The 24,126-nt window shown below is 46.3% G+C and overlaps 1 protein-coding gene across 16 annotated transcripts in view; it reads right to left on the reverse strand.

The window, feature by feature from the left end:
* Nucleotides 1-24,126, reverse strand: part of PLEKHA7 (pleckstrin homology domain containing A7) — a 243,685-nt gene that overhangs the window by 35,325 nt on the left and 184,234 nt on the right. For all 16 annotated transcript variants that reach the window (XR_008669775.2, XM_031016210.3, XM_031016209.3 and 13 more), the window contains 4 exons: nucleotides 14,313-14,780; nucleotides 5,013-5,535; nucleotides 4,390-4,476; nucleotides 1,325-1,378 (listed from right to left, as the gene is read on the reverse strand). Coding sequence is in view for 15 of the 16 variants with exons in the window: in XM_031016210.3 (XP_030872070.1) it covers nucleotides 1,325-1,378; nucleotides 4,390-4,476; nucleotides 5,013-5,535; nucleotides 14,313-14,780 (1,132 nt within the window). In the remaining variant the exon portion in view is untranslated. The remainder of the gene's footprint in view (nucleotides 1-1,324; nucleotides 1,379-4,389; nucleotides 4,477-5,012; nucleotides 5,536-14,312; nucleotides 14,781-24,126) is intronic.

A 24,126-nucleotide genomic window follows, 5' to 3' on the forward strand; every position in this document is an offset into this window, starting at 1 on the left:
AGTCAACAGCCTGCATGACCTAGTGCCACCTCCCCTCTGCTGCCCTGGCCACAACCACTGTGCCCTGGCTCTCCTTGGCTGTCACTGATCCTTCCCTTTAAATCTCAACCAGCCCCAGCCCCCCTGGCTCTTCAAAGCTTCAAACACATGCCAACTCCTCCCAGAAGCCTCTCCAGTGTTGTAACCCACAGAGATTCTCACCATCTCAGCTCTGAGAACCAGGCCAAACAGATCTTTGTCTAGTCATTGTAGAGGAGTCTGTTATTTGGGGATAATTTCTTTCACCAACCCAAGACTATCTGGAAGTATCTCAAGACCAGACAGACTCAAATTTTTTTCTGCATCTCCCCATGTCAACTGGGTACACAGCAAGTGTTCAACAGACACAGAATTGCACTGGTTGATTTCTAATCAAAAGCCCTGATCTCCTTTCATTGTGGGGAGACCCCCTTTCCATCTTCTTCCTTAGGACCTGATGTTCATACACCTGCTTCTATGAGGCTGGATGAAGATCCCCAAGTTAAAAATATCCCAAGCCAGGTACACTGGAGACTGTAGGGAGGCACGCCACCCCTCGTGGCAGTCACCTGAGTGTCCCATGGCCCCTCACCCACCTTTTCAGACCCACAGCTGACTAAAGGTCACATTCCTCCAGTCTATTTCATGGCTCAGGCGTAAGAAGTGCTTTTCACAGTGGGAGCTTTCAGAGGACTGTGGGCAGGGAACAATAGGCCTCTCTTCCAGGCAGAATGCCTCCTGCCTTCTCTACAGGAGCTTTCTTGGCTCTCTCTGTGCTGAGAAAGCTAATTTAGAACCTGAAGCCTTATCACCTACAGGGAGGGGCCCAGCCTTCACCTCCTAAACTGAGATGGGAGACTACCGGTGAGCCTCAAAGCCATGCGATTCCATGTGGAGCCTGCTCTCCTAGCAACAGAACCAAAGAACCCACCACACCACCTGTGGCTGAAAACCCACATTAGTGAGCCAAACATACACCTCTGCCCCCACTGGAGACTCCGAAGAAGCGACTGGTTGCTTTTGGAGGGACCTTTTTGTTCTGACCAAGAGAAGGAAGAGATCAAGGTCTCGCGCCCTCATTCTGTAAGCCAGGGACCTCACAACAAAATTCACAAGAAACTGAAAAAAGGCAGAGTTTGAGTCTGTAAGAAATAAAGTTCTTCTGATTCAAGATGGGAGACATCTTGATTTAGAATTCAGATTGGATAAGACCTGTCTGGCCGTTGGCTTTGGGCTTGGCTCCAGTGAGGTGACACTCTCGGAAAGGTGAGTATGCAAGGAAGGCAGGAACCCTGATGTCACTTACCTTTAGATCCAGGTACTCCAGGTCTTTCTTCAGCTGGAGGTAGGTATCATCAGCCTTCAAATGAAGCAGAGAGGGAAAAACACAGTTATGAACACCAAGAGTTTCCATAACTTGAGGTTTCACATGTGAATTATTTACATCGTGCAGCTTTGGGAACAAGGAACCACAGCAGACCAACACATCAGGGGCCACAGAGGAAGCACAAATGTCTCGGTGCAGCTGAGAGCCGTCTTTCAGCAAGGCGGATCTTGCAGGTCACTGTGGGGAAAGTCAGCTTGTCCCCCACTGGCTAGGGGAAGAGTTTGGCAGGGAGGATCCTACCCCAGGGCTAGGGTAGCTGAGGCAGTGCTGTGCTCCCAAGATAGACCTGGGAGGTCCACCTGGAGGAGCATATGCCACACCTGAGCTAGAGCGCATCAGTCATCATCGCTCCAATTCCATCCATCAAACCTTTGGTCTGGATCACTTCACATGCATGAAGATGAAGCTCACTGGTGTGGGTGGATGCCTTGAAGAGGCAGGGAGATGGCCTGGGTGACCCAGGAGGTCCCAGTACAACCTTGGTTTCCAGAATGATAACCACCAGCAACTGCTGGAAATTTCCTGCAAGTTTGGTTCTTTTTGCTCAGCATGGAGCCAATGTAGCCATGTCAGGAGCTACCCGAGACAGGTGCAAGGTCAGATCTATCTGCTTGTGGCATCTCTGACAATCTATCAAGTTCTTCAGTATAATTACCAGAAACAGTGAAAATAAGAAAAAGACTCTTTGATTTCCTAAAACTCATGCTTTCCCGTGTAGCAGATCACAGAAGCTAACTGTGAGGCAGAGGAGCTGTGAAAGCTGTGAAAGAAAAATAATCCAGGCACCATCTTCTCAGCAGACTAAGAGGGTCACGGCCAAGCAAGCCAGGGCCGAGGCAGGTGGCCTTTGCTTACAGCTCTGAGGTAAGACAGTCACACAGACAAACCACACGAAGAGTTGAGGCAGGGCTCTTATGCATGGGAATGTCTGAAGGACAACTGTCAGGGGCACTAGTGGCTTGCAAGGTCTTGTGTCCCTAAACTAACTTCTTACCCATCTATACTCCCCAAACAGCTCAGTCCCTACACACTTGCCATAGGAGTAAGACAGAACAGAAGAAGGTTATTCAAGATCACTTAGATTCACAACTGATGATAGTTTTTCACTGACATTCATTTTTCTGAATACATTTCCTAAATCTCTCAAAACTCACTAAAACAGAACAAGGAAGGAAGGTAACAGTCCTGTCACCTTCCTCATCTGTCCCCTGCCTACCTCTGTACAGCCTGGAGGACCAGCCTCATTGGCTGAACCTATTTTTGCCTGAGGACAACCCCAGGGAGGGATCCTTTTCTTTAATCCTTCTGCTCAAGATACACGGGAGGGCAGCCCCCTAGCCAGTCCTTGAGAAGCTTGCCCGCAAAGCCCAACGTTCTTACAACAGTTTAGAACATTGTGTCATGCAGGCCTTGGATTCTGGCTGCAGCCTGCATGCTTCTAGCTGAGGGATCCTGAGCAAGTCACTTCCCCTTCTGGTTCCACTTGCCTTGTGTGTGGTCCTTACTCCTCTCCTACCTAACCTCTTCCAGCTTACTGTGAGGTTCGGCAAGATATGAGATGAGAAGACACTCTGTGAGGCAGCAGGGCACCATCAAGATAAGAGAGGGCGCCCTGCATCTCCCTCCAGGCTGACGCATATGTGCCTTTCCACATCCCAAGCAGTGGCCACGGGGGCAACAAGGCTGTCAGCCAGCACAGCCCTTTGAACGTGACCATACACCAGCCTGGCACTCACTACTTACAGCCAGAGAAGCGACAGTTTAGGGCCCCTACACCACATGCAGCCCCCCTCCCCAGTGCCAGAAGGGTAGGCTCAGCTTCCACCACCACAGAGTGTCTGGCAGTAGCATCCAGAAGCAAACAGGCAGCGAACACGCGAGAGCCAGACAGCAGAGACAGACCAGAGCACGGGCACGAGCGAACGCGAGCCAGCATGTCACTCCCTGCCCCCGGCCCTGAGAGGAGCCCACCAGTGCTGACCTGGCAGGTGGGAAAGGTCAGCTGGTGCTGCAGTAACTGGCCGATGGCAAAATTTCGCACACTGGCCAACTTGGCCTGGTGCCGCCTTAACCGGGTGAGAAGCAACGAGAGCTCCTCCAGCTGCAGATGTGTAGACACAGCACAAGGAAGTTAGCACCGCAGGAGCACACTGCTAGAATTATGCTCTTCACCCCGGTGTCAGTGCCAGGACAGCACTGATGTGACACCGTTAAGCAATTACTGTGTCAATTCTGTCATTAGGACAAATAAAGGCACTGGCAGTAAAAGGGCTTCAGGAAGTTTTTTTCAGGAAAGCAACAATCAACAGTGCAACCTCACCCAGACCCAAGCTTTTTTTTTCTTCTGCTTTGAGACAGTCTTGCTTTGTCACCCAGGCTGGAGTATAGCAGCGTGATCTCGGCTCACTGCAAACTCCACCTCCTGAGTTCTCGTATCTCAGCCTTCCGAATAGCTGGGATCACAGGAGTGTACCACCACACCCAGATAATTTTTGTATTTTTAGTAGAGACGGGGTTTCGCCATGTTTGCTAGGCTGGTCTTGAACTCCTGGCCTCAAGTGATCCACCCACCTCGGCCTCCCAAAGTGGTAGGATTACAAGTATGAACCACCACGCCTGGTCTCAGACTCGAGCTTTGAAGATTGAGTTAACTAGTTAACTAATCAAAGATCAGGGAAGAAAGGAGAGGCACTGCCTGCGGAAAAAGGTGGGTAGCTGGAAAATGTTTCTGGCAAAATTCATCTTGAAAGAGGAGATAAGCCTAATATTCCCCTACATTTCCCCGACAAGCTCTTCCCCTTCACTGGGGACCCAGTGACAGCCAGGTGACCCTAAGCAAGTCATTCAACTTCTCTGAGCCTCAGTTTCCTCATCTCTAATATGGGGGTTGATAGCTGCCCTCCGGACTGCATTGTACTAACTCAGAGGAAGGAAAATGTTGATGAGATAGGGCTTTGCAGGCTATGTCTTGTCATTCACCTTACCGATTTTCCATGTAAACTGGGAGCGCTGACGGTGTGGGTCATGTAACCCATGGAGGGCATGGAGCGTCGGTCCACATGAGATGAGTTCTGCAAGTGGGGAGACAAGAAGTCACACTGGAGCCCAAACCTCTGCCACTCACTCCCAGGGAAGCCCGCCCCATGCCATGTCCCCTCTGAGCCCCAGACTTCTCATCTTTGAAATGAGCACACACATCTTACTCTCAGGGTTAGAACACTAAACTGTGAAAGCCTCTTGGAAAGTGAAAACTTAAGCTGGGTTGTTATAATTTAACTGACTGGACACAGATGTCTTTTCCTGCCTTTCAAGATGCAAGGAAGCTGACTTGTAGTTGTGTGACCCTGTGCAAGTTACTTTGTCTCTCAGCGCCTCAGAGTTCTCATCTTTGAAATGGGCATAAACATAGCACCTACCTCACAGGGTTGTGGTGAGAATTTAAAGCGAAGCCCTTGGGAACTGTGCCTGGCATCTATTATTAAAATGTACTGCCTAAGTATTAGCTATCATTATTATCCCAAATTACTCAAATTTGTGTTCAAACCAGGCAAAGCTCCTGGCGCCCTCATGATGACCCAGCAGCCTGGCAGAGCTTCCCGAGCCTCACCTTGACAGCGTGGCCCCGTGCCCTCCTTGGAGAATCCCCCAGCGAGATGTCCACACTCCTCCTCTGGTCCAGTGGCTTCACTGTGACTCGCTCTGCTGGTGTGTGTGGCCGCCGGGGTGGGAAGACCCTTGGGGGTCCTGGGGGAGGGATGTCCGAAGGAGATGGAGGCACAGAGATGGAGCGGGGCACCTCTAGCATGCTCCTGCTCCGGCCCTGGTCGGTGAACTCTGGGGAGCCGAGGCAGATGGGCGCCGTGGGGCTGCCGTGCCGGAACTGCTGGCGCTGCTGCCACTCATAGAGCTGCCACACGGTGCCATCCCGGTGAGCCCGGCGCTCTTCACTCGACATCTTCAGGTGGCTGGCTCGGTCCTGCGCATACTTGTAGTCACTTGGCAGGTTTCGGGGAGGTGGCGAGGAGCCCCCCGAGGGGTGTCGGGTGCTCTTGGGAAGAGTCTGGTAGTTTTCTGGGAAGGACAGGGATTGGCCAGGACCCTGGCGAGGAAGCGTCTGGTCCAAGGGAAGACTGAGGAGAAAGGGTAAGAACGGGTCAGGCAACCAAGCGAGGGTTCTGCCAGGCTTTGGGGAACATATCTAAGTAAACCCACAAAGCTGGGCATGTGGGAGAGTCCTGTAAAAACCTCAAAAGAATGATCAAGGCCGACATCCAGGACTTCAGTCACTTCCCCTTTTTGCAGACGACTCCAAAACCATTTTTCTCTGTCAACTTCCTCTGCCAGGACAACTTGGCTACCCCATGCCCATCACTTGGAGTGCAATGTGATTAAAACCTGGCTTTTCCTTCTCTCTCCGCTGCCAGCAGTCAGCTCTTTCAATGGCCATGCATATTTATAGGAAAGGCCTCACAATTCTCCAAGTTACCAAGATTTTCTCTCTGCCTGGTATCCTTAGCATCAAGTTCCAGAGGTTCATAAAAGAAGTGGCTGGCATCAGTTCTCTTTTTTCTGGACTCTTCTAGTCCAGATACTGATTAATTATCTCCCTCCAGACAACTTTGAGATGCTCCTAATGGGTTTCCACTTTGTCCACAGTCAAGTGCTCTGATCATATCAGTTCCTTGCTGCAAAAACTTCCATGGCTCCTTGTCGCTTCTGAAATAAAGTCTAAACTCCTCAGCCTGGTACTCACAGCTCGCTAGCAGCTGACCTCAACACCCACCTTGCAGGCCTACTGTTTTCTCACTGCTCTTCCTACGGGCCACGCCAAATGCCTAGGGCCCAAAACTGAAGGAAGTACTCCATCTCAGGGTCACCCCTACACCTGCTGGTGCCTGACAGTCAGCCTCACCCTAGTCCCGTCCCAGCCTCCTCCACACCTGAGCAACATCTTGCAGCGGAAAAAGGAAAAAGGAGTCTAACCTGGGTTTGAAGCCAAGCTTGACACTTGCTGGCTTTGTGACCCTAGGCAGCTCACCTGACTGCTCTGACCTTCCGTTTCCTTACTTGTAACAGGAGGATAGTATTACCTGCCTCATAAGGCTCTTCTGAGGAATCAATGAGACAGGTTAGGAAATGCAACCTCCACGTCTGATACACAGAAGGTCCTTCACTAACGTGTGTACCCTTCCTGCCCTTCTTACTCTTATAACACTGTTCTTCCCTCCCCCTGCCTGGATGGTCTCCCCTTGCTCTATTTACCCAAGTCTTACTCATTCTCTAGGATGCTGACTCATGCCTTCCCCCACGTGGACCTTCTGTAGTGCCACAGCCCTCAGTGATCCAACTCTGTTTGACCTAGTCATCACACTGCATGTAACTTTTCCAAGGTCCTATATTGATGTGATCTTTTCATACTTCCAAGACATGTTTTCCCAGGCCAAGGTGAAAAATTCTTGAAAGACAGGAACTGTGTTTCACACCGTGGTATTGTCCACAGTCTAAGAAAGTCCTGTGCGTAATTAGCCCTTCAATAAACACTCCAGCACACAAAACTGGATATGACTTCAAAAACTAACACCAACTAGCCATCTTATTTTCTTTCTTTTTTTTTTCTTTTTTGAGACAGAGTCTTGCTCTTTTGCCCAGGCTGGAGTGCATTGGTGCAATCTCCGCTCACTGCAACCTTCGCCTCCCGGGTTCAAGCGATTCTCCTGCCTCAGCCTCCTGAGTAGCTGGGACTACAGGCGTGTGCCACCACACCCGGCTAATTTTTTGTATTTTTAGTAGAGACAGCATTTCACTGTGTTAGCCAGGATGGTCTCGATCTCCTGACCTTGTGATCTGACTGCCTCGGCCTCCCAAAGTGTTGGGATTACAGGAGTGAGCCACCATGCCCGGCCGCCATCTTATTTTCTTCTGGAGTCTCACTGTTTTGCCCAGGCTGGAGTGCAGCAGTGCAATCTTGGCTCACTGCAACCTCCGCCTCCCAAGTTCAAGGGATTCTCCTGCCTCAGCCTCCTGAGTAGCTGGGACTATAGGTGTGCACCACCACGCCTGGCTAATTTTTGTATTTTTAGTAGAGACGGGGTGTCACCATGTTGGCCAGGCTGGTCTTGAACTCCTGGCCTCAAGTGATCTGCCCCCTTCAGCCTACCAAAGTGCTGGGATTACAGGCATGAGCCACCGCGCCCAGCCTCCAACTTATTTTCTGAGAAGGAAAAAAAATTAAGCAAGGGACAAAGTATGGAATTTAACTAAGCCTGAGAGGCAGCATGATGTTGTAAAAAGAGAACAAGTTTTAGAGTCAGACAGGCTTGAGGTCAATTCTGACTCTGCCTTCACCTATCAATTTTATCTAACATTTATTTGGTGCTGATATTGTGCCAGACATTGTTCCAAGCCAACACTACTCAAAGTGTGGCCTGTGTGCCACCAGCATCAGCACCACCTGGGGACTTGTTAGAAATGCACATTAATGAAATAAGCCAGGCATGGAAAGACAAATACCGTGTATGACCTCACTTGTATGTGGGATCTAAAAAGGTCAAACTCATAGAAGAACAGAGTAGAGAGGTAGTTACCAGAGGTTTTGGGAGGGAGAGGAGAGATGGAAGAAGAGCTGTTGGTCAAAGGGTGCTAAGTTTCAGTTAGGAGGAATAAGTTCTGGTGACCTACTGCACAGCATGGTGACAATGGTTAATAATAATGTATATTTCAAAATTACTAAAAGTAGATATTAAATGTTCTTACCACCAAAAAGGATAAGCAGGTAAGGTGATGAATATGTCAATTGGTTTGATGTAATCATTTCATAATATATACATATATTAAAACATCACATCTACCCCATACATATAATTATTGTCAATTAAAAATAAGATATATTTTTAAAATGCTGGTTATCAGCCCCACCTCAGACCTACCTAATTAGAAACTCTGGGGATGATGCCCAGGCATCAGTGTCTTAACAAGCCCTCCAGGAGATTCTAGTGCTCTGTAAAGTTTGAGAAACTGTTCTAATTGTTTTAAAACTCAACTCATTTAATCACTTTAGCTATATGACCTCAGGCAAGTATCATCCAAGCCCTCTAAGTCTCACTTTCCTTATTACAAAATGGGGATAGTAAGAACCACTTAGAAAATTGCTGTGAGGATTTGAAATAGTTGTCATTCAAATAAAGCTATCTTTGCCATTACAGTAGATAATTTTAAGATCTCTTCAACCTACTTGTCGCACCTGCCAAGTGAGTCGGCCTGCCACTAGGTGGCAGGGTTTGCTATCGCTCTCCCAAAGTTAGACACAAATGTGCCTCTGAGACGGGGCAGTGCCTGAATCCTCAAAACAGAGGTGGTAGCGGTGGCAGAAACCAGGCTGGAGGCTTCCCCTGGGGAGTTCAGGACTTGACTAACCATTGTTCATTCTGCCAGAAGCAAAATGCAAACTATGCAAAGCATTTCAGAGCTGTGCTCCCACCTATACGCCCTTCCTGCCTGGCTCTGCAGCTCACTCCCCTTGCCTGCCTACAGTGCCTGGAAGGTCAGAGTCCACCCTCACCTCGCCACTGCCCCGCTGGCTGCACCTCAAATCCCTAAGCTCATCCTCTAACCTGTACCCTCCATTTACACATAGTCTGCCATTTTGGAATGACCCCAAGGTACTAGTGCAATGGTGAGCCCTGGCTCTAGGGGTCAAAACAAGGTAACTAACTATGGAGGAGGGACACAGGAGGAGGTGGTACTGTGGTTGAGGTATAGACCCCATGCGAGCAAGTGGGTGCTTCCAGAGCAGCTTCGCCCCTAACAGCAGATCCATTTGCTGGCCCCCTAACCTCCGGTCTTACCCAAAAACTGGGCTCAAGGTCTCCTTATACCATGCTCTGTGGCCACAGGGACTCCCTGTCACTGAACAGGCACTAAACAGGATATTCTGATACAGCCATTACAGAAATGGTCATGTGGAAATGCAATATCATTTTTTGCAACCAATTATACTTTACTCAGCAGATGTTCCTCACCCTAACTTCCAGATCAATCACACAGGACTTCCATTTTCTACTCTGTTCCTTATTGTAGTGTTTGAGTCTCCTGATCTTAACTCTATCCCTCACCCCAACATTTCTGTTTTACAAGTATGCATTACTTTAAACACTGGGAGGTCAGGGTGGGAAAATGAAAGCCTAAAATTTCAAAACAAGCTCTTAAAATACAGTGAGATTCTAAGAGTGTGTCAGTCTGTCTCCCACAAACCATATCCTAAAAAATTTAATGATGTGAAATATGTATCTCCAATTAGAAATAATTCCCTGTTGGTTTAAAGTCAAAAATACAGGATCATACTGCAGTTCAAATAACCTTCCTCCCAATGTCTTAATGTGCTCAGTCTAATGAGATTAGCAGTCTTGATGATATGCAAAGCAGAGATATCTCATATATTTTCAAATGGAAAATGGAGGAGTTCCTTTATTCAGCACCTAGATCTATTTATGACTAACTGTAAGAGACTACAAATATATCTTTAAGAAAAAAAAAATCTGGGACTATAAGAGGCAGACCTTTTAAAATACAAGAGGATAATCAGAGACTGAGACACTTTGCTCACTTAAAGATTGACAGCATTTTCTGTTCTATCTTCTGCCTTCAATTCTTCACTTTTATTCACTTTCTAGCCCATTGAGATCTGCTTGCCCTACTGGAATGAAATTCCTCTCACTGTGTGCTCAGTGACCTCTAAAGCCAATGAGCTGTTCTCCTCTACAGACCTGATGTCTCCCTGCCCCTTAGATAAGAATGGCTCAAATCCCCATCTTGCATCCCAGGGAAAGTCCTATGCCCTCCCCACCCACCTCTCATTTCCCTGTTAACTTCTCATCCTTTAGGTCTCTGGTGCACACCCCACTCCCAACTCTCAAATTCAGGCAGTTGTGTGTAGCAGAATAACATGGTTTACAGGCTGCTGGAGCAGTTATGTAGAGACATTTCATAACTGACAACTTATCACTGCATATCAGTCACCCAGCTTTTGAAAGTTTTTTCTGTGCCCCTGCCACAAAGAGTTTCTCACTGGCCATGCCGTCTTACTGATTTCAACCCCTCCTTTTACTCTGCGTCCTGAGCTAACTTTGACCCTGTAGCTCTGTTAAGCATGGTAATTCAGGTTTGCCCATCTAAGCCCATCAAGCAGCTCAGTAGAAAAAGGGTTTCTGTTACTGAGCAAAAGACCCGTGAGGTTCTGGACTTTCCTTCAGGGGTGCCCAGCCTCCTTGAAAGGTACCACATCTCAAGTGTCTGCTTTTGGTAGGGGAAAAAAAAGGAAAGAAGGCACCACGCCCAGGTGGAAGTCCTTACCTGCAGCACCATGCACTGCGGACTGGACTCCTTCCAGTTGAAACTTTCCCCAACAAAACCTCCAGTTTTCCTCCCCCATCTTCTCTTCATCTCCTTCAGGTGACTTAGCTTTTGCCTGACCCTTAGGCTGGGGGTCCTCAGTGTTCTGTTGTTGGCCCTCTGCAACTGTGCTCTCTCAGTTGAGGATTCTTAGTCCTGGCTGCACATTAGATCACTGGGGGAGGAGGGATAGGGGAAAATGTGCTTCCTAAAACCCTTATGTCCAGGCTGCAACCCAGACCAATGGAGTCAGATTTCTGCGCAGGGGACCAAGGCCTCACCAAATGTTAAAACTCTCCAGGTGATTCCAATGTGCAGCCTAGCAACAGTTTCTTGACTGTGGACATGCACTGGGATCACCTAGGGAATTGTATGTATGTATTTATTTATTTATTTATTTATTTTTTGGAGACAGGTTTTTGCTCTATCATCCAGGCTGGAGTGCAGTGGTACAATCATAACTCATTGCAGCCTTGAACTCACGGGCTCAAGTAATTATCCCGCCTTAGCCTCCCAAGTAGCTGGGACCACAGGTGCATGCCACCACATCCAGATAATTTAAAAAACAAAAAATTTTTTTTGGTAGAGATGGTGTCTTGCTATGTTGCCCAGGTTGGTTTCAAACTTCTGGACTCAAGCGATCCTACCACCTCGGCCTCCCAAAGTGCTGGGATTATAGGTATCAACCCCCATACCTGGTCAACCTAAGGAACTTTTAAAACATACTGATACCTTGACCTCACCCCAGATCAACTACATCAAAATCTCTGGCGTTGGGCCTCAAATGATCAAATCATGCAGACAGGATTAAGGAACATGGCTGTAAGCATTCCACCCTGGGTAATCTCAACTACTGCCAGGGCATTAGTTACCATCTCTAAGGCAATGACTCTAGAATTCCTCTACAGATTGTACCCACATTCCCTATAGCCTCCTGATCATCTCTACCTGGATATTCCCAAAGTACCACATTCCTCGCCAAGCTCATGTCTCTTACCTATGCTTGTATCTGCTGCACAGCACCATATCTACCTATTAACCAAGCCAAATCTGAATGCTAACTCCAACTCCACCCATGTCCAGAACTCCAACTCCCTACTTACATGTCCAAAATGGAAATCCTGATTTCCCCCAACTTGTTCCTTCTTTACCCTTCCCTATCTCAGTAACCGTCCAGTTGCTCAAGTCAAAATTCTATAGATATGTTTATCGTAGCATTATTCACAATAGCCAAGATTTGGAAGCAACCTAAGTGTCCATCAACAGATGAACGGATAAACAAAATGTGGTATTTATACTCAATGGAGTAGTGTTCAGCCTTAAAAAAGAATGAAATCCTGTCATTTGCAACAACATAGATGGAACTGGAGGACATTATGTTAAGTGAAATATGCCGGCACAGAAAGACAAACTTTGCATGTTCTCACTCATTTGTGAGAGCTATAAATTAAAACAATTGAACTCATGGAGATAGAGTAGAATGATGGTTACCAGAGGCTGGGAAGGGTAGTGGGCAGGGGGGAGTAGGGATGCTTAATGGGTACAAAAATATAGTTAGATAGAATCAATAAGAGCTAGTATTTGATAGCATAACAGGATGATTATAGTCAACAATAATTTATTGTACATTTAAAAATAACTAAAAGGGGTCAGGTGCAGTGGGTCATGCCTATAATCTCAGCACTTTGGGAGGCCAAGATGGGAGGATTGCTTAAGGCCAGGAGTTCGAATTCAGCCTGGTCAACACAGCAAGATTACATCTTTATTTTAATTTAAAAAATAAAAAATAACTAAAAGGGTATAACTGAAATGTTTATAACACAAAGAAATGATAAATGCCCAAGGTGATGGACACCCCAGTTACCCTGTGATTATTATGCATTGCATGCCTGTATCAAAAGATCTCATGTACCCACACAAATTAAACAAAGTTTTTAAAATTCTAGACATCATCCTTGTTGTTTCCTTCATCCCGCATTCGAATTCACTTACGAGTGTCGCTGTTTCAACCTCCAAAATGTATCTCAGATTGGTTTATTCATCCTATTTCCATTGTCACCCTCCTGGACTACTGCAATAGCCTCCTTCCTAGGCTCTTACCTTCTTTGTGAAATATTCATCAGATCATATCACTTACCTGCTTAAAACCTTCCCGTGATTCCCTATTGCTTTTTCAAATAAAATTCAAATGCCTTACTTTGGAGTATGAGGACCTACATTACATTACCCCTGCCAACTTTCCAACCTCACTCAGCAGTAAGGTCATCTTACAACCACCCACCAGGGGCCTACTTAGGCCGGCACCAAGAAGAGCAGCTTCCCTTCCCTGTGTCCTCAGACAGTAGCTTTCTGTTTTATTAATAAGACACAAAATGTGAACAAACAGGATTGACACCTGGCCATTCTCAGTTGGGAATGGGAAGGTGTCTTAGCTACAGCACAACAGGCCTTCTCTTCTAGTCTGCTCCACAACAATGTCTTATCAGTTACTTAGGAAGGCTCCATTGTGATTTATCCATCATCCACTCTCACAACTGCCAGCTGGACCAGATTAAAGAGGTTACAGCAACCTACATATGCATAACACACCCACATACTTGAAAACAGGACTAGGCTATTCCCCTAGGAGCACTGACCACCTCCAGAGTCCACAGGTAGAAAGTCTAGGCCTGGCCAACAGGGAGAATGAAGTGTGGCCTTTCAGAGCATGTTATCAGGCCTGTGGCAGACTTGGTCTGGATGCTGGCGCATCCACTGCAATCCCTGGGGAGCTCTCTGAATGCACATTGGCTTTGCTATCTCCTCTTTTGTCAGTGATTTGTTTAGAAGCCTGAAAATAGTGAGGGGAATCTGTCACGTCTTTCATAATGAAGACAAAGCACAGTGGCTTCTGGGGACAACAGGGAAGCTAGTGACCCTGAATTCTTCACATTCAGAAATGTGTCCTAATTAATCTGAAATTATAATAAAATACAGACAGTGCTTGGCAAATAGCAAGAGATGCATGCCTTCTAAATAATTAAAAACTTCTTGAAGGAATGGGTCTGATAAAGCCCAATGTCAACAGTGCCTACGCACTTCTGTATGTGCCTGGAATTAAAAATGAATCTGTATTTACTCTAGTTTCTATAAACATTTTTTGGATGTAGACAAGTAGCAGCACAAGAGGAGAAGATCAATTATCATTTACATGCTGAATGTCTCAAGGCATTCTCTCTGAGGAGCCGAACAGACTCTGGTGTAATCGCATGGGGGCCTTGGAGGCTCACAGACCCAGGACTGAACTCTGGCCTTACCACCTGTGTGCTGCGGGCAGGTTCCTTCACTTCTCCAAGCCTCAGTTTCTGTCTATAAGTTAGGAATATCACCCTTTCTTGCAGGGTTGTTACAGGGATTTACATAGGTAATGGCGGTAAAGAGTTTAAGGCTGCCCTTACGCAGCAAGTGCTGGCTAAATGACAGCTCTTGCCACTACATTATTGCGCTCGTTATAAGCAGCGATCCTGAGTCTATTACTCACCTCCTGCTGTCCCCTTTCTGGGCCCTTGCCCAGTGCTCCACCTGGGCCAGATTGCTCTTCCTTTGGCTGTGTTTTTCAGGGTTGGTCCTGGGAGGAAAGGCCCGCTGGTACCCGCCAGTCCCATTCTGTTCTGGGCCATATGAGGCAGGCAGCATTCCATTCTTCTCTGCCCGTTGGGGCTGTGCCTGCTGGCCTCTTGGGCCACTGGGTAAATCCATAAACAAGGCATCCTCCTCAGCTGGCGAGTACGGAGACCTGGCCTTGCTCCGGTCCCGCTTGCCCTCCAGTGGGTCCCTCTGGGAACGGTACTGCTCTCCCTCCTGCTCCTGCCTCTCGAAGTTGACAATGTCATCATGGCCACGATGAGGACAATCTCTCGTATGTCCAGGTCCCATCCGGCCACATTCGTGACAGGACTCTGTGTGGTTGGCCTGGGGGACAGCCTGCCGCTCCACCTTCTCCATATCCCTGCAATGACAGCAGCACATTCAGTTTGCTCCACAGCCAAGACTCCATGATGAAACGCACTGTACACTCAATTACCTGCAGGCCTTTGCACAGGCTATTCCCTCTGCTCAGAACACCTTTCATGCTCATGTCCTCACTCTGCCTGCCTAATTTCTGCTCCTTTGGGGATCTGGCTTAACACCACCTCCTCCAGGAAGCCACCCTGACATACACTTCCAATTTAGAATAGGATCTTATGCTGACCCCACTGTCACACTAATCGCACTGAACCATAACTTTGTTTACTCACCTAGCTCCCAAATAAACTATGAGTTATTTTTGGCCAGTGGCTCACCTGGCTGATCATCATAAGCCCAGAACTTCTACACAGTGACTGGTATGGAATAGTTACTCCGTAACTACTACTGCAAGAGAGAATGAATAAATTATACATGTGACATTTCCATGAAGACCACTCCTGTGCTCCTTTTCTACTCTGTGCTACTGATCTTGCCTTTTCCTTTTGCAATTTGTCCATTTGGGGCTTAAATGGAAGGCTCCTGAGCTCAGGATCCCTCCCACTGGTGTCTAACACAGCCCAAAGTACAAATGATAGCATAATTAACACTCTTCAAAGATGGCGAATAGAGAACAGGCACAGCAACCACTGTATGTGAATAGCAACCTGTTTCTATCTTATCAGGGAACAGTTCAAACAGAAACAACTCTCAATGACTTCTACAACAATTCTGTGAAGTATTATTAGTCAGATTTTAGCAATAAGGAAACTGACTCACAGAGAAGATCGATTATTTGCTCAAGATCAAACAGCTGGAACAGAGTGGAGCCTGGGCTTAAACCCAGGTAGACTCCAGAGCCCATGTGTGTTAGGCTTTGCTCTACTGCCTCTCCACATGTGTCTGTGCAAACCTGGAAGCTATAAAGGAGAATGGTGACGGGTGATAGGTCAGGGTGTGAACTGAGGCTACAGGAGGAGCTTTGGTACATGGTGGAGGGCTCCTCTTTCATGGTCCATCTCCCTCTGTAAGCTGCCCTTCTCTCTGCCTCCTTGGGGCAGGGTCCTAGTTGTCTGCATCCTGATCACCTGGCACCAGGGATACAATAGTGGCTCCACAAGCTTTGCAGAATTTAGATTAGGGAGGCAAGAGAACTTGCTCCAGCTCAGCTCAGATGGACTAGAAAAAATAACAAAGACATTTACTTAGATGGGGCAGCTGGTTTAGCTATACTCCATGGTTTAAAAAAAAAAAAAAAAAAAAAAAGGTCCTAGCCTTAAGATCCATCACTCAAAATGGCCAAGCCAGAGGCGTTTTCATCTCGACATGAGAGTACATAATAGAAATGCTACTGCATTTACATCTCGGTGGCCACACCCCAGGTGTCTTTGCAACAACTTCAGAACCTCAGCTATCAATAATCAACACAGATTCAGCGCAGAAGCAACTCACCCTGAGAGCTAGTTAGAATGCCAATATAACGTGAAGATACAACCCTCCACATGGGATCTGCTTCTCACTGTGTGTGGGTCTGCTGCCTTTAACTTAGGCAGAGTGATATGGTTTGGCTGTGTCCCCACCCAAATCTCATCTTGAACTGTAGTTCCCATAATCCCCATGTGTCGTGGGAAGGACGTAGTGGGAGGAAATTGAATCATGAGGTAGGTTACCCTCATGCTGTTCTCCTGACAGTGGGTGCGTTCTCATGAGATCTGACAGTTTTAGAAGCGGCTTTTCTCTTTTTGCTTGGCACTTCTCCTTCCTGCCATCATGCAAAGAAGGACATGTTTGCTTTCCCTTCCACCATGATTGTAAGTTTCTTGAGGCCTCCCCAGCCATGTGGAACTGTGAGTCAATTAAACCTCTTTCCTTTATAAATTACCCATTCTCAGGCAGTTCTTTATAGCAGTGTGAGAATGGACTAATATACAGAGAGAACTGAGAAAAGCAATCTTCTTCTCGCTGTTCACGTACCAATGTCTTTTCCATGGAAACCCCAAGCTTTGTGGAAAAAAATAATGCATCTTTGGAACTCCTTTTATCCAACAGAGGACATCTTTCCTCTCTAACCCCCACACTGTATCCACTGCCCTTCTGATAACAGCATTTCAATTTTCATTTGGGAATCACTTTCTCCTACCCTCAGTCCAGGTGGTTCAGGTGCTGCTGACTCCCTGTCCAGCTGAGGCTCCACAGTCTCAGTGACTGGTTCAGGAGTTGACTACTCCAGGTCAATCAGAGTTAGCCCTGGGACTTGGGTTGGAGCTGCTGCAACTATGTGGGAAGGCACTACTTGAGAATGAAGTTAACACAAAGGAAAGCAGATGGAGAAACATAGAATCCTAAAAACTTGGCTTAAGCTCCTACATCTAACCATATGTAAACCAGATATCTCTTTGGATTTTCTGGTTGTGAATAAATAAATTCCTTCTTCTTTTTTTTTTCACAGCGTCTTGCTCTCTCACCCAGGCTGGAGTGCAGTGGCATGATCACGGCTCACTGCAGCCTTGATCTGCTGGGCTCAAGTGATCCTCTCACCTCAGCCTCCTGAGTAGCTGGGACTACAGGTGCATGCATGTTTTAATTAGCTCTGCTAATTAAAAAAAAAAAAATTGTAGAGACTGGGTCTTGCTATGTTGCCCAGGCTGGTCTCAAACTCCTGGGTTCAAGTGATCCACCTGCCTCAGCCCCCCAAAGTTTTATGATTACAAGCATGAGCCACCCTGCCGGGGGCCTAAATTCCCTTTTTCAGTTGTTAGAGTTTGGTTTCTGCTACTTATACTGAAAAGGGTCCTGCCTATTAATCATTCTACAATGACATATTGAGATAGTAATGAGTGAGGGCCCGTTCATTGTTAACATTCAGTGGCTCTATAAATTCCAGTAGGAGGAAAATATGGGAAATATTCAGGAGCCCATACTTACAGAAAAAGTAATTCAGCCGGGCGCAGTGGCGTGCCAAGGGAGGTGAATCACCTGAGGTCAGGGGTTCAAGACCAGCCCGACCAACATGGTGAAACCCCATCTCTACTAAAAATACAAAAATTAGCTGGGCATGGTGGTGTGCACCTGTAGCCCCAGCTACTCAGGAGGCTGAGGCAGGAGAATCGCTTGAACCTGGGAGGCAGAGGTTGCAGTGAGCTGAGATTGCACCAGTGTGCTCCAGCCTGGGCAACAGAGCAAGACTCCACCTCAAAAAAGAAAAAGTAATTCTTACTGTAAGTTTATAAAGGGACAACTCTGTTCCACAATGTACATATGACAGGTTTATTTTTTCTTTTTCTTTTTTTCACACGATAGGTTTTAGCTTTGTCTTTCCTTTCTCCCTTTAAGCCTCCATAACTAGATTAGTGTAACCTGAACCAACAGTCCTCAAGTTGCTTAAGTTGGCCATTCTTTTGTTTTTTCTTTTTTTGATACAGGGTCCCACTCTGTCACCAAGGCTGGAATGCACTAGCGTGAACAGAGCTCACCACAGCCTCAACCTCCTGGGATCAAGTGATCCTTCCACCTCTGACTCCTGTGTAACTGGTACCACAGGTGCCTGCCACCATGTCTGGCTAATTTTTAATTTTTTTTTTTTTGTAGAGACAAGGTCTTTCTTTGTTGCCCAGGCTGGTCTTGAAATCCTGAGCTCAAGCAATCCTCCCACCTCAGCTTCCAGAAGTGCTGGGATTACAGGCATGAACCACTGTGCCAGGCCTATTTTCTTTATTATTTCTCACATCCAGGAAACTACCCATAGAGGATGTGCTGAGGCTACTTCGGAGATGATGAAGGCTCCAGCTGCCCTCTGGATCACACTCTGGCCAAGTCGCTGAAGCTTTAGAATCTGGCATGCTGCTTTGGTTTCACTTGCTCTGATATTTCTAAGTGGTTACTCCAATTGTGATACCCAGGTAATTGTATCTCCTTGTTATTCACACCCCAAAGATAAAGAGCACCTTGTCATAAAAGCCAGACAGTGAAACAAATATGCCACCTATGTGTATGACATTAGAATTGAGAGGAAATGAAGGATTCTTCAACTCTGGGACCCAAAGATTGTGGGCACAATGTCTCAGTCCAACCAATTGTAATGTGGATTTTTCTTCCTTCCCTAACCATTCACCATGTATTTACCAAGCACCTATACAGCCCCCACTGGGACAGGCACCTGGGAGTATAAGAGAGTAGCAGAGAAAATAGCCTTTGCCTTCAAAGTCAGACAACCCCGGAGCCCAATTTAATTATGGTAACCACATTGAATACTGTTCCCATAAACACCTGACCCTCAAATCATGGAGTCTGTTAGTCTTCCCTAATCTTGGAGCTAATTTAACCATAATTCTTAGTCCTTACTATGTATGTACATGAGTATATACACTCCCATATATGCCAGTGCTTCCTGGAAATAAATTTGACAGAGGATGATAAATCATTTTCTTTAAATTAATACCAGCATTTATTGCAAAACAAAGCTTTAGAGGGTGACTAAGCGAATGGTAGTCAGCTTGCCACTGGGCAGTTTTCTAGCCCTGAAGACTCTGGGGTTATGAACAGCTCCTTATTCCCATGGCTCCCGGGACTTACATAAAATGCACCTTTGTTCCCAAAATGTTCACGCTGTGGCTGCAGGTAAGAAAGGTGAAAGTAATATTCCCTACTCCCCCACCCTATTAGCAGACCTAAACATTTAACTTACTAAGTTATGGAATTTAAGGTCAAAAAGGTTTTTTGGTATTCTCCCTGTCTCCTTGCATTCCCCACAATTTAACACATGACCTCTCAAATTTGTGACACTTGTCACAAAACAGATCTGCAATGCTCGATTTAGCACAATGATGGGAAAGAATGAAGCACCCCTCGGCTGTCAATGACTGTATTACTCAGGCAGCTTGGCCATGCAAATCAGAGATGTTTAGCTAAGAAAACACAAGCCTTTCCCAGATGGGCTGCTGTTCCCATGCAGGTCATTGCTATGATCGTGAACATCTGAAACCAGTCACTGTTCAAAAACACAGGAAATTCCTGACACTCAGTGGCCATTTTGGCCATATGTGTCACTTTTTGAAAATAACAGCTGGCACAGGTTTTAGAACCAGTTGGACCTAGATTCAAGAACTGGTTCCACCACATATAAGCTGTGTGACCTTGGGCAAGCGACCTCTCTAGTCTCAAGTTCCTCATCTATAAAATGGGATAACAGTGTCTCCTTGGGTTGTTGTGAGGATTAATGGTGCACAGAAACAGCACAGCACAGTGTCTGGCACACAGTATGCCCTCAAATACAAATGTCTTCACTACCCAATAGGTATTTCCTCCTCCTTTGCCCCAATTTTTTGAAAGTGGCAATGTACCCAGCAAAACACTTACATTTCCCAATCTCCCTTGTAGCTGAGGATGATCATATAACATAGCTTTGGCCAATAAGATATAAGCATAAATTGCTAGGCGGCGTCCTCCAGGAAAGTCTTTACAAGAAGGCAAGCTTAGCTAACCCTTCTCTTCTTCCTGCCTGGGATTTAGACTTTGCTGAATTACAAAGTGATAAAAATAAGGATGCAAGTCATATGCTAAAAAGCTGGGTAGAAGGTGATAAAAAGCCCATGTCCCTGATTGCATCACAGTGCTACTGTACCAACCTACTGACTACCCCTGGATTCCTGCTATGGGAGAAAACTAAAATCCAATTTGATTATGCCACCTTAAATTGGGTTGTTCTATTTCTAGCAACCAAACATGACCCCTAACTGTTACAAGGGGCTACTCTTATCATTGACTGGGGTTGGGCCCCAGCATTTCTAGCATATCACAGAATGCTATTTGTCTGTTTAGAGCAAATTCTTATTTTCCCTTGCAAGTGGGAAGAGCACATACCTCAGACTGGCGATACTTCTCTCTTATTTCTTTTCTTCACAAGAACTTGAATGTTAACAGATCTTACCAAGCAACTGTGCACTGATTATTATTTTATTCTGCCTCCAAATCATTTATCTCATCAGGCAATGAGGAATATTTCCCCCTATCTTAATGCTAAATGCACACACACCCCACACACATTCAATCTCATTCAAAGACTGAGATGGGAAGAGGAATGACACCTTGTAGGGGCTTGATTGAACCTTAGTCCTGATGTCCAACACAGCCTTTCTGTTGTAATCCCACTGGAAGGATCCGTCCCCGCTCACCTTACCTAAATGACCAAACTAGGAGCCTAAGAACAAGAACCCAGGCCACTGAGAGTCTTGGAGAGTTGGATCTGAGCCAGGCCAGATGATGAAGTCCTGCCATGGGAAACCAGCTCAGCCTGTGTTAACAGATCCTGGGTCCTGAGCACTGATCTGCAGTCTCAGGAATAGGGTGGGCTCAAAAGCCAGAACCCACTCTGGGCATAATCAATAGACTTGTACAAAAGACTGAAGAGAAAGAAGCCCAAAGTATGTGGAGCACCCTAAGGCAGGCTTGCTCTTTTGAATGAGTTCCTAGCATTTGAGGAAGGAGATAGCCAGGGAGAAATGGAGAAGGGAGTTAGTTTCTTCTTTTCCCCAGAGTTAAATAGGGCAGCTCCCTTGGGATGGAGGGAGAATAGCCTGCTACTTTTCATGCTGTGCTTTGCCTAAATTAACAAGAGGGCTTGACAGCTTTGATGACACCCTCCACAATCCTTCAGGCCTCCCTCCCACAGAGAAGAACGAGGCTGCAGAATAAACGAAACAAACCAGAATGCTAGGCGGAGGCTGCCTCCTGCCTCAATAGAGCAGCTATTGGCAAAGTCCCTTTTAAAGTTGTAGGGATTGACAAACCAGACTAAGAAGAGGAAAAAAGCTATTCCAGGCCTGCCAGCCCTCCTCACTTTATTCATTCCTGCCTGAAGAATCCTTCTCTCTTTCTTCTACCTGGGTAAGCCATGCCACCAGTCACAGCTCAACCTGAGCCACCCTGAAGCTCTAGCACACACCACACTCACTCACTTTCCATCTCCCCAGGGAAACCAGCACTCCCGTTCTGGGAGATACATTTTTTTAATGGCCATGGCTTGGTTATTGTTACCATATGCTAGGCCTTACTGTGTGCTAGGAATCTGTCACGGACAACCTGCAATCCCTGTAACAATTCTGCAAGGTCAGGACTGAGCCCAGAGAGGCTAAGGGCACACACGACTACCGGATTACCTATAATAAATGGACTCTAATAAAGGACAGGAATCTGGCAACGGCAGCCATCACTGACTAAGCACTTACTAAATGCAAAACTCTGAGCTAAGCACTTTACCACCTCTTCTTATCATCACACAAACCCACAGAGCTAGAGACATTTTTCTTTCATGAAAGGTAATAAAAGTGGCCGGGCACGATGGCTCACATCTGTAATCCCAGCACTTTGGGAGGCCAAGGTGGGTGGATCACCTGAGCTCAGGAGTTCAAGACCAGCCTGGCCAACATGGCGAAACCCCATTTCTATTAAAAATACAAAAAATATTAGCCAGGCACGGTGGCGGGTGTCTGTAGTCCCAGCTACTCAGGAAGCTGAGGCAGGAGAATCACTTGAACCTGGGAGGTGGAGGTTGCAGTGAGCTGAGATCATGCCATTGCACTCCAGCCTGGGTGACAAAGTCAGACTCTCTCTCTCTCAAAAAAAAAAAAGAAAAAAAAAAAAAGGTAATGAAAGTGATGCTCAGAGATGTTAGCCAACTTGCCTTGGATCATGAAACTAGTGACATAAGCAGGACTCAAACCTCTATCTGATACGACTCCAAAGCCCTTTGCAAGGCTGAAAACATGTCTATAAATTACTTCTGCTGAGGATCCAAGAGGCTAGTCCAGCCTCTGGGGCTGTCCAGCTACACTTTGCCCGTAGTGATTCGAGTTTGGAAGGCCAAAGACTTAGCTCTCAAAGGGAATGCAAATAACCCAAAATGTGTGGGCCACTTCTGAGCAGGCCGATCCCCCATGCACGAGTCCCAGGAGAGTGTTCCGATCACTCCCAGCCATCCCAAATCCTCACTGGAACATCTTACAGGTAGAGGTTTCCCAGCTGTTTTGTTCATCTGTTCATCCATTCATCTACCTACCCACCTGGCCAGCCAAACATCCATGTACCTGGTGCAGATAATAATCTCAAAAGATACAATCCTGAACACCATAATCCCAAAAGGTCAAAATCCCTAAAGTCGAAAATCACAATCCCAAAAGATTAAAATCCAGAATGTTGAAATCCTCAAGGCCAGATGTGGTAATGGAGAAGCCAAATATCATTCCTTCTTCCTGTATTCCTTCCAGCACAATGGAAGAGATCAGTGAAACTGTTCCCTTGCAAAATAGCTACGGTAAGTGTACAGGCCTACTTAATGGTGAAAGACAAAAGTTTAAAAGCTAATTGTCACTGGTGCTGCAAAAGGAGAAGAGCGCTTAATTGCAACAGCTGAGCAAGAACCAGACTTTCAAATGGAAAGCAAATACTACATTTCTATATTACAACCATTCTCCAAATGCAAGTGCAGCGAGTATTTTGAAAATCATAAAAGTGAAAATGCAAGCAAAAAATACCAGAAATCTCCCCTGCCAAATTATTCAATCACGTGCAACGTCTGTCCCTTCACACACAGGGCCAATTTGCTATGTTACGTATTTCACCTTCACACTGTTTCCAATACTGAAGGTACAAATTGTATAAAGACTTTTAGAGCGTTTTAATTTGTTTTATGCGTCTTTTGCAAATTTGACTCCTTGAAAATGCATTATCACAAGGTTGACTTTGTGTGTAAGCATTGTGTGTGTTTGTAAAACTGCTGAAACTTCCTCAAAAAATGAAGAAATGTCCTTTTTTTACACCTGCATTTGTGAAAGACAAAACTTCTTGAGATTTCAGCTCTTTGGATAACTGCATATGAAAATTTGTAGCCCAAACCCCCACGTATCTACGCATTAACTGAACACTTATTACATGCCAGGCACTGACAGATGAGACCTATGCAGTTCTCATTTTCAAGGAGCTTTAAGTCTGGTAGGGGTGACAATGAGAAAGCAGGTCAACATAACTTTAGCATGAAAGACCTGTGAATAAGGAATGACAGTGTACTACCAACAGGGGCATCTGACACGATGAATAGTCAGGGAAGGAGAAAATATCATTCATCTAGGCTAACCTGAGGATGTGTTGGGGTTGCCCTGGTGCAGGTGAGAGGGCCCTGGTGCAGGTGAGAGGGCTGGTAAAGTGGGTGAGCAAAGCCCAGAGGGATCCTGGTTGCCTCATGAGAAGGACCTCTATCCTCCCAGACCTCATCAGTCTATTCTCCCCTTGCTCACTTTGGTTCAGCCATGCTCTACGCTCATTTGTACATGCCATCACCTCTGCCCAGAATACCCCTC

Source organism: Gorilla gorilla, chromosome 9 (assembly GCF_029281585.2).
Source record: "Gorilla gorilla gorilla isolate KB3781 chromosome 9, NHGRI_mGorGor1-v2.1_pri, whole genome shotgun sequence".
NCBI classification, from domain to species: Eukaryota; Metazoa; Chordata; class Mammalia; order Primates; family Hominidae; genus Gorilla; species Gorilla gorilla.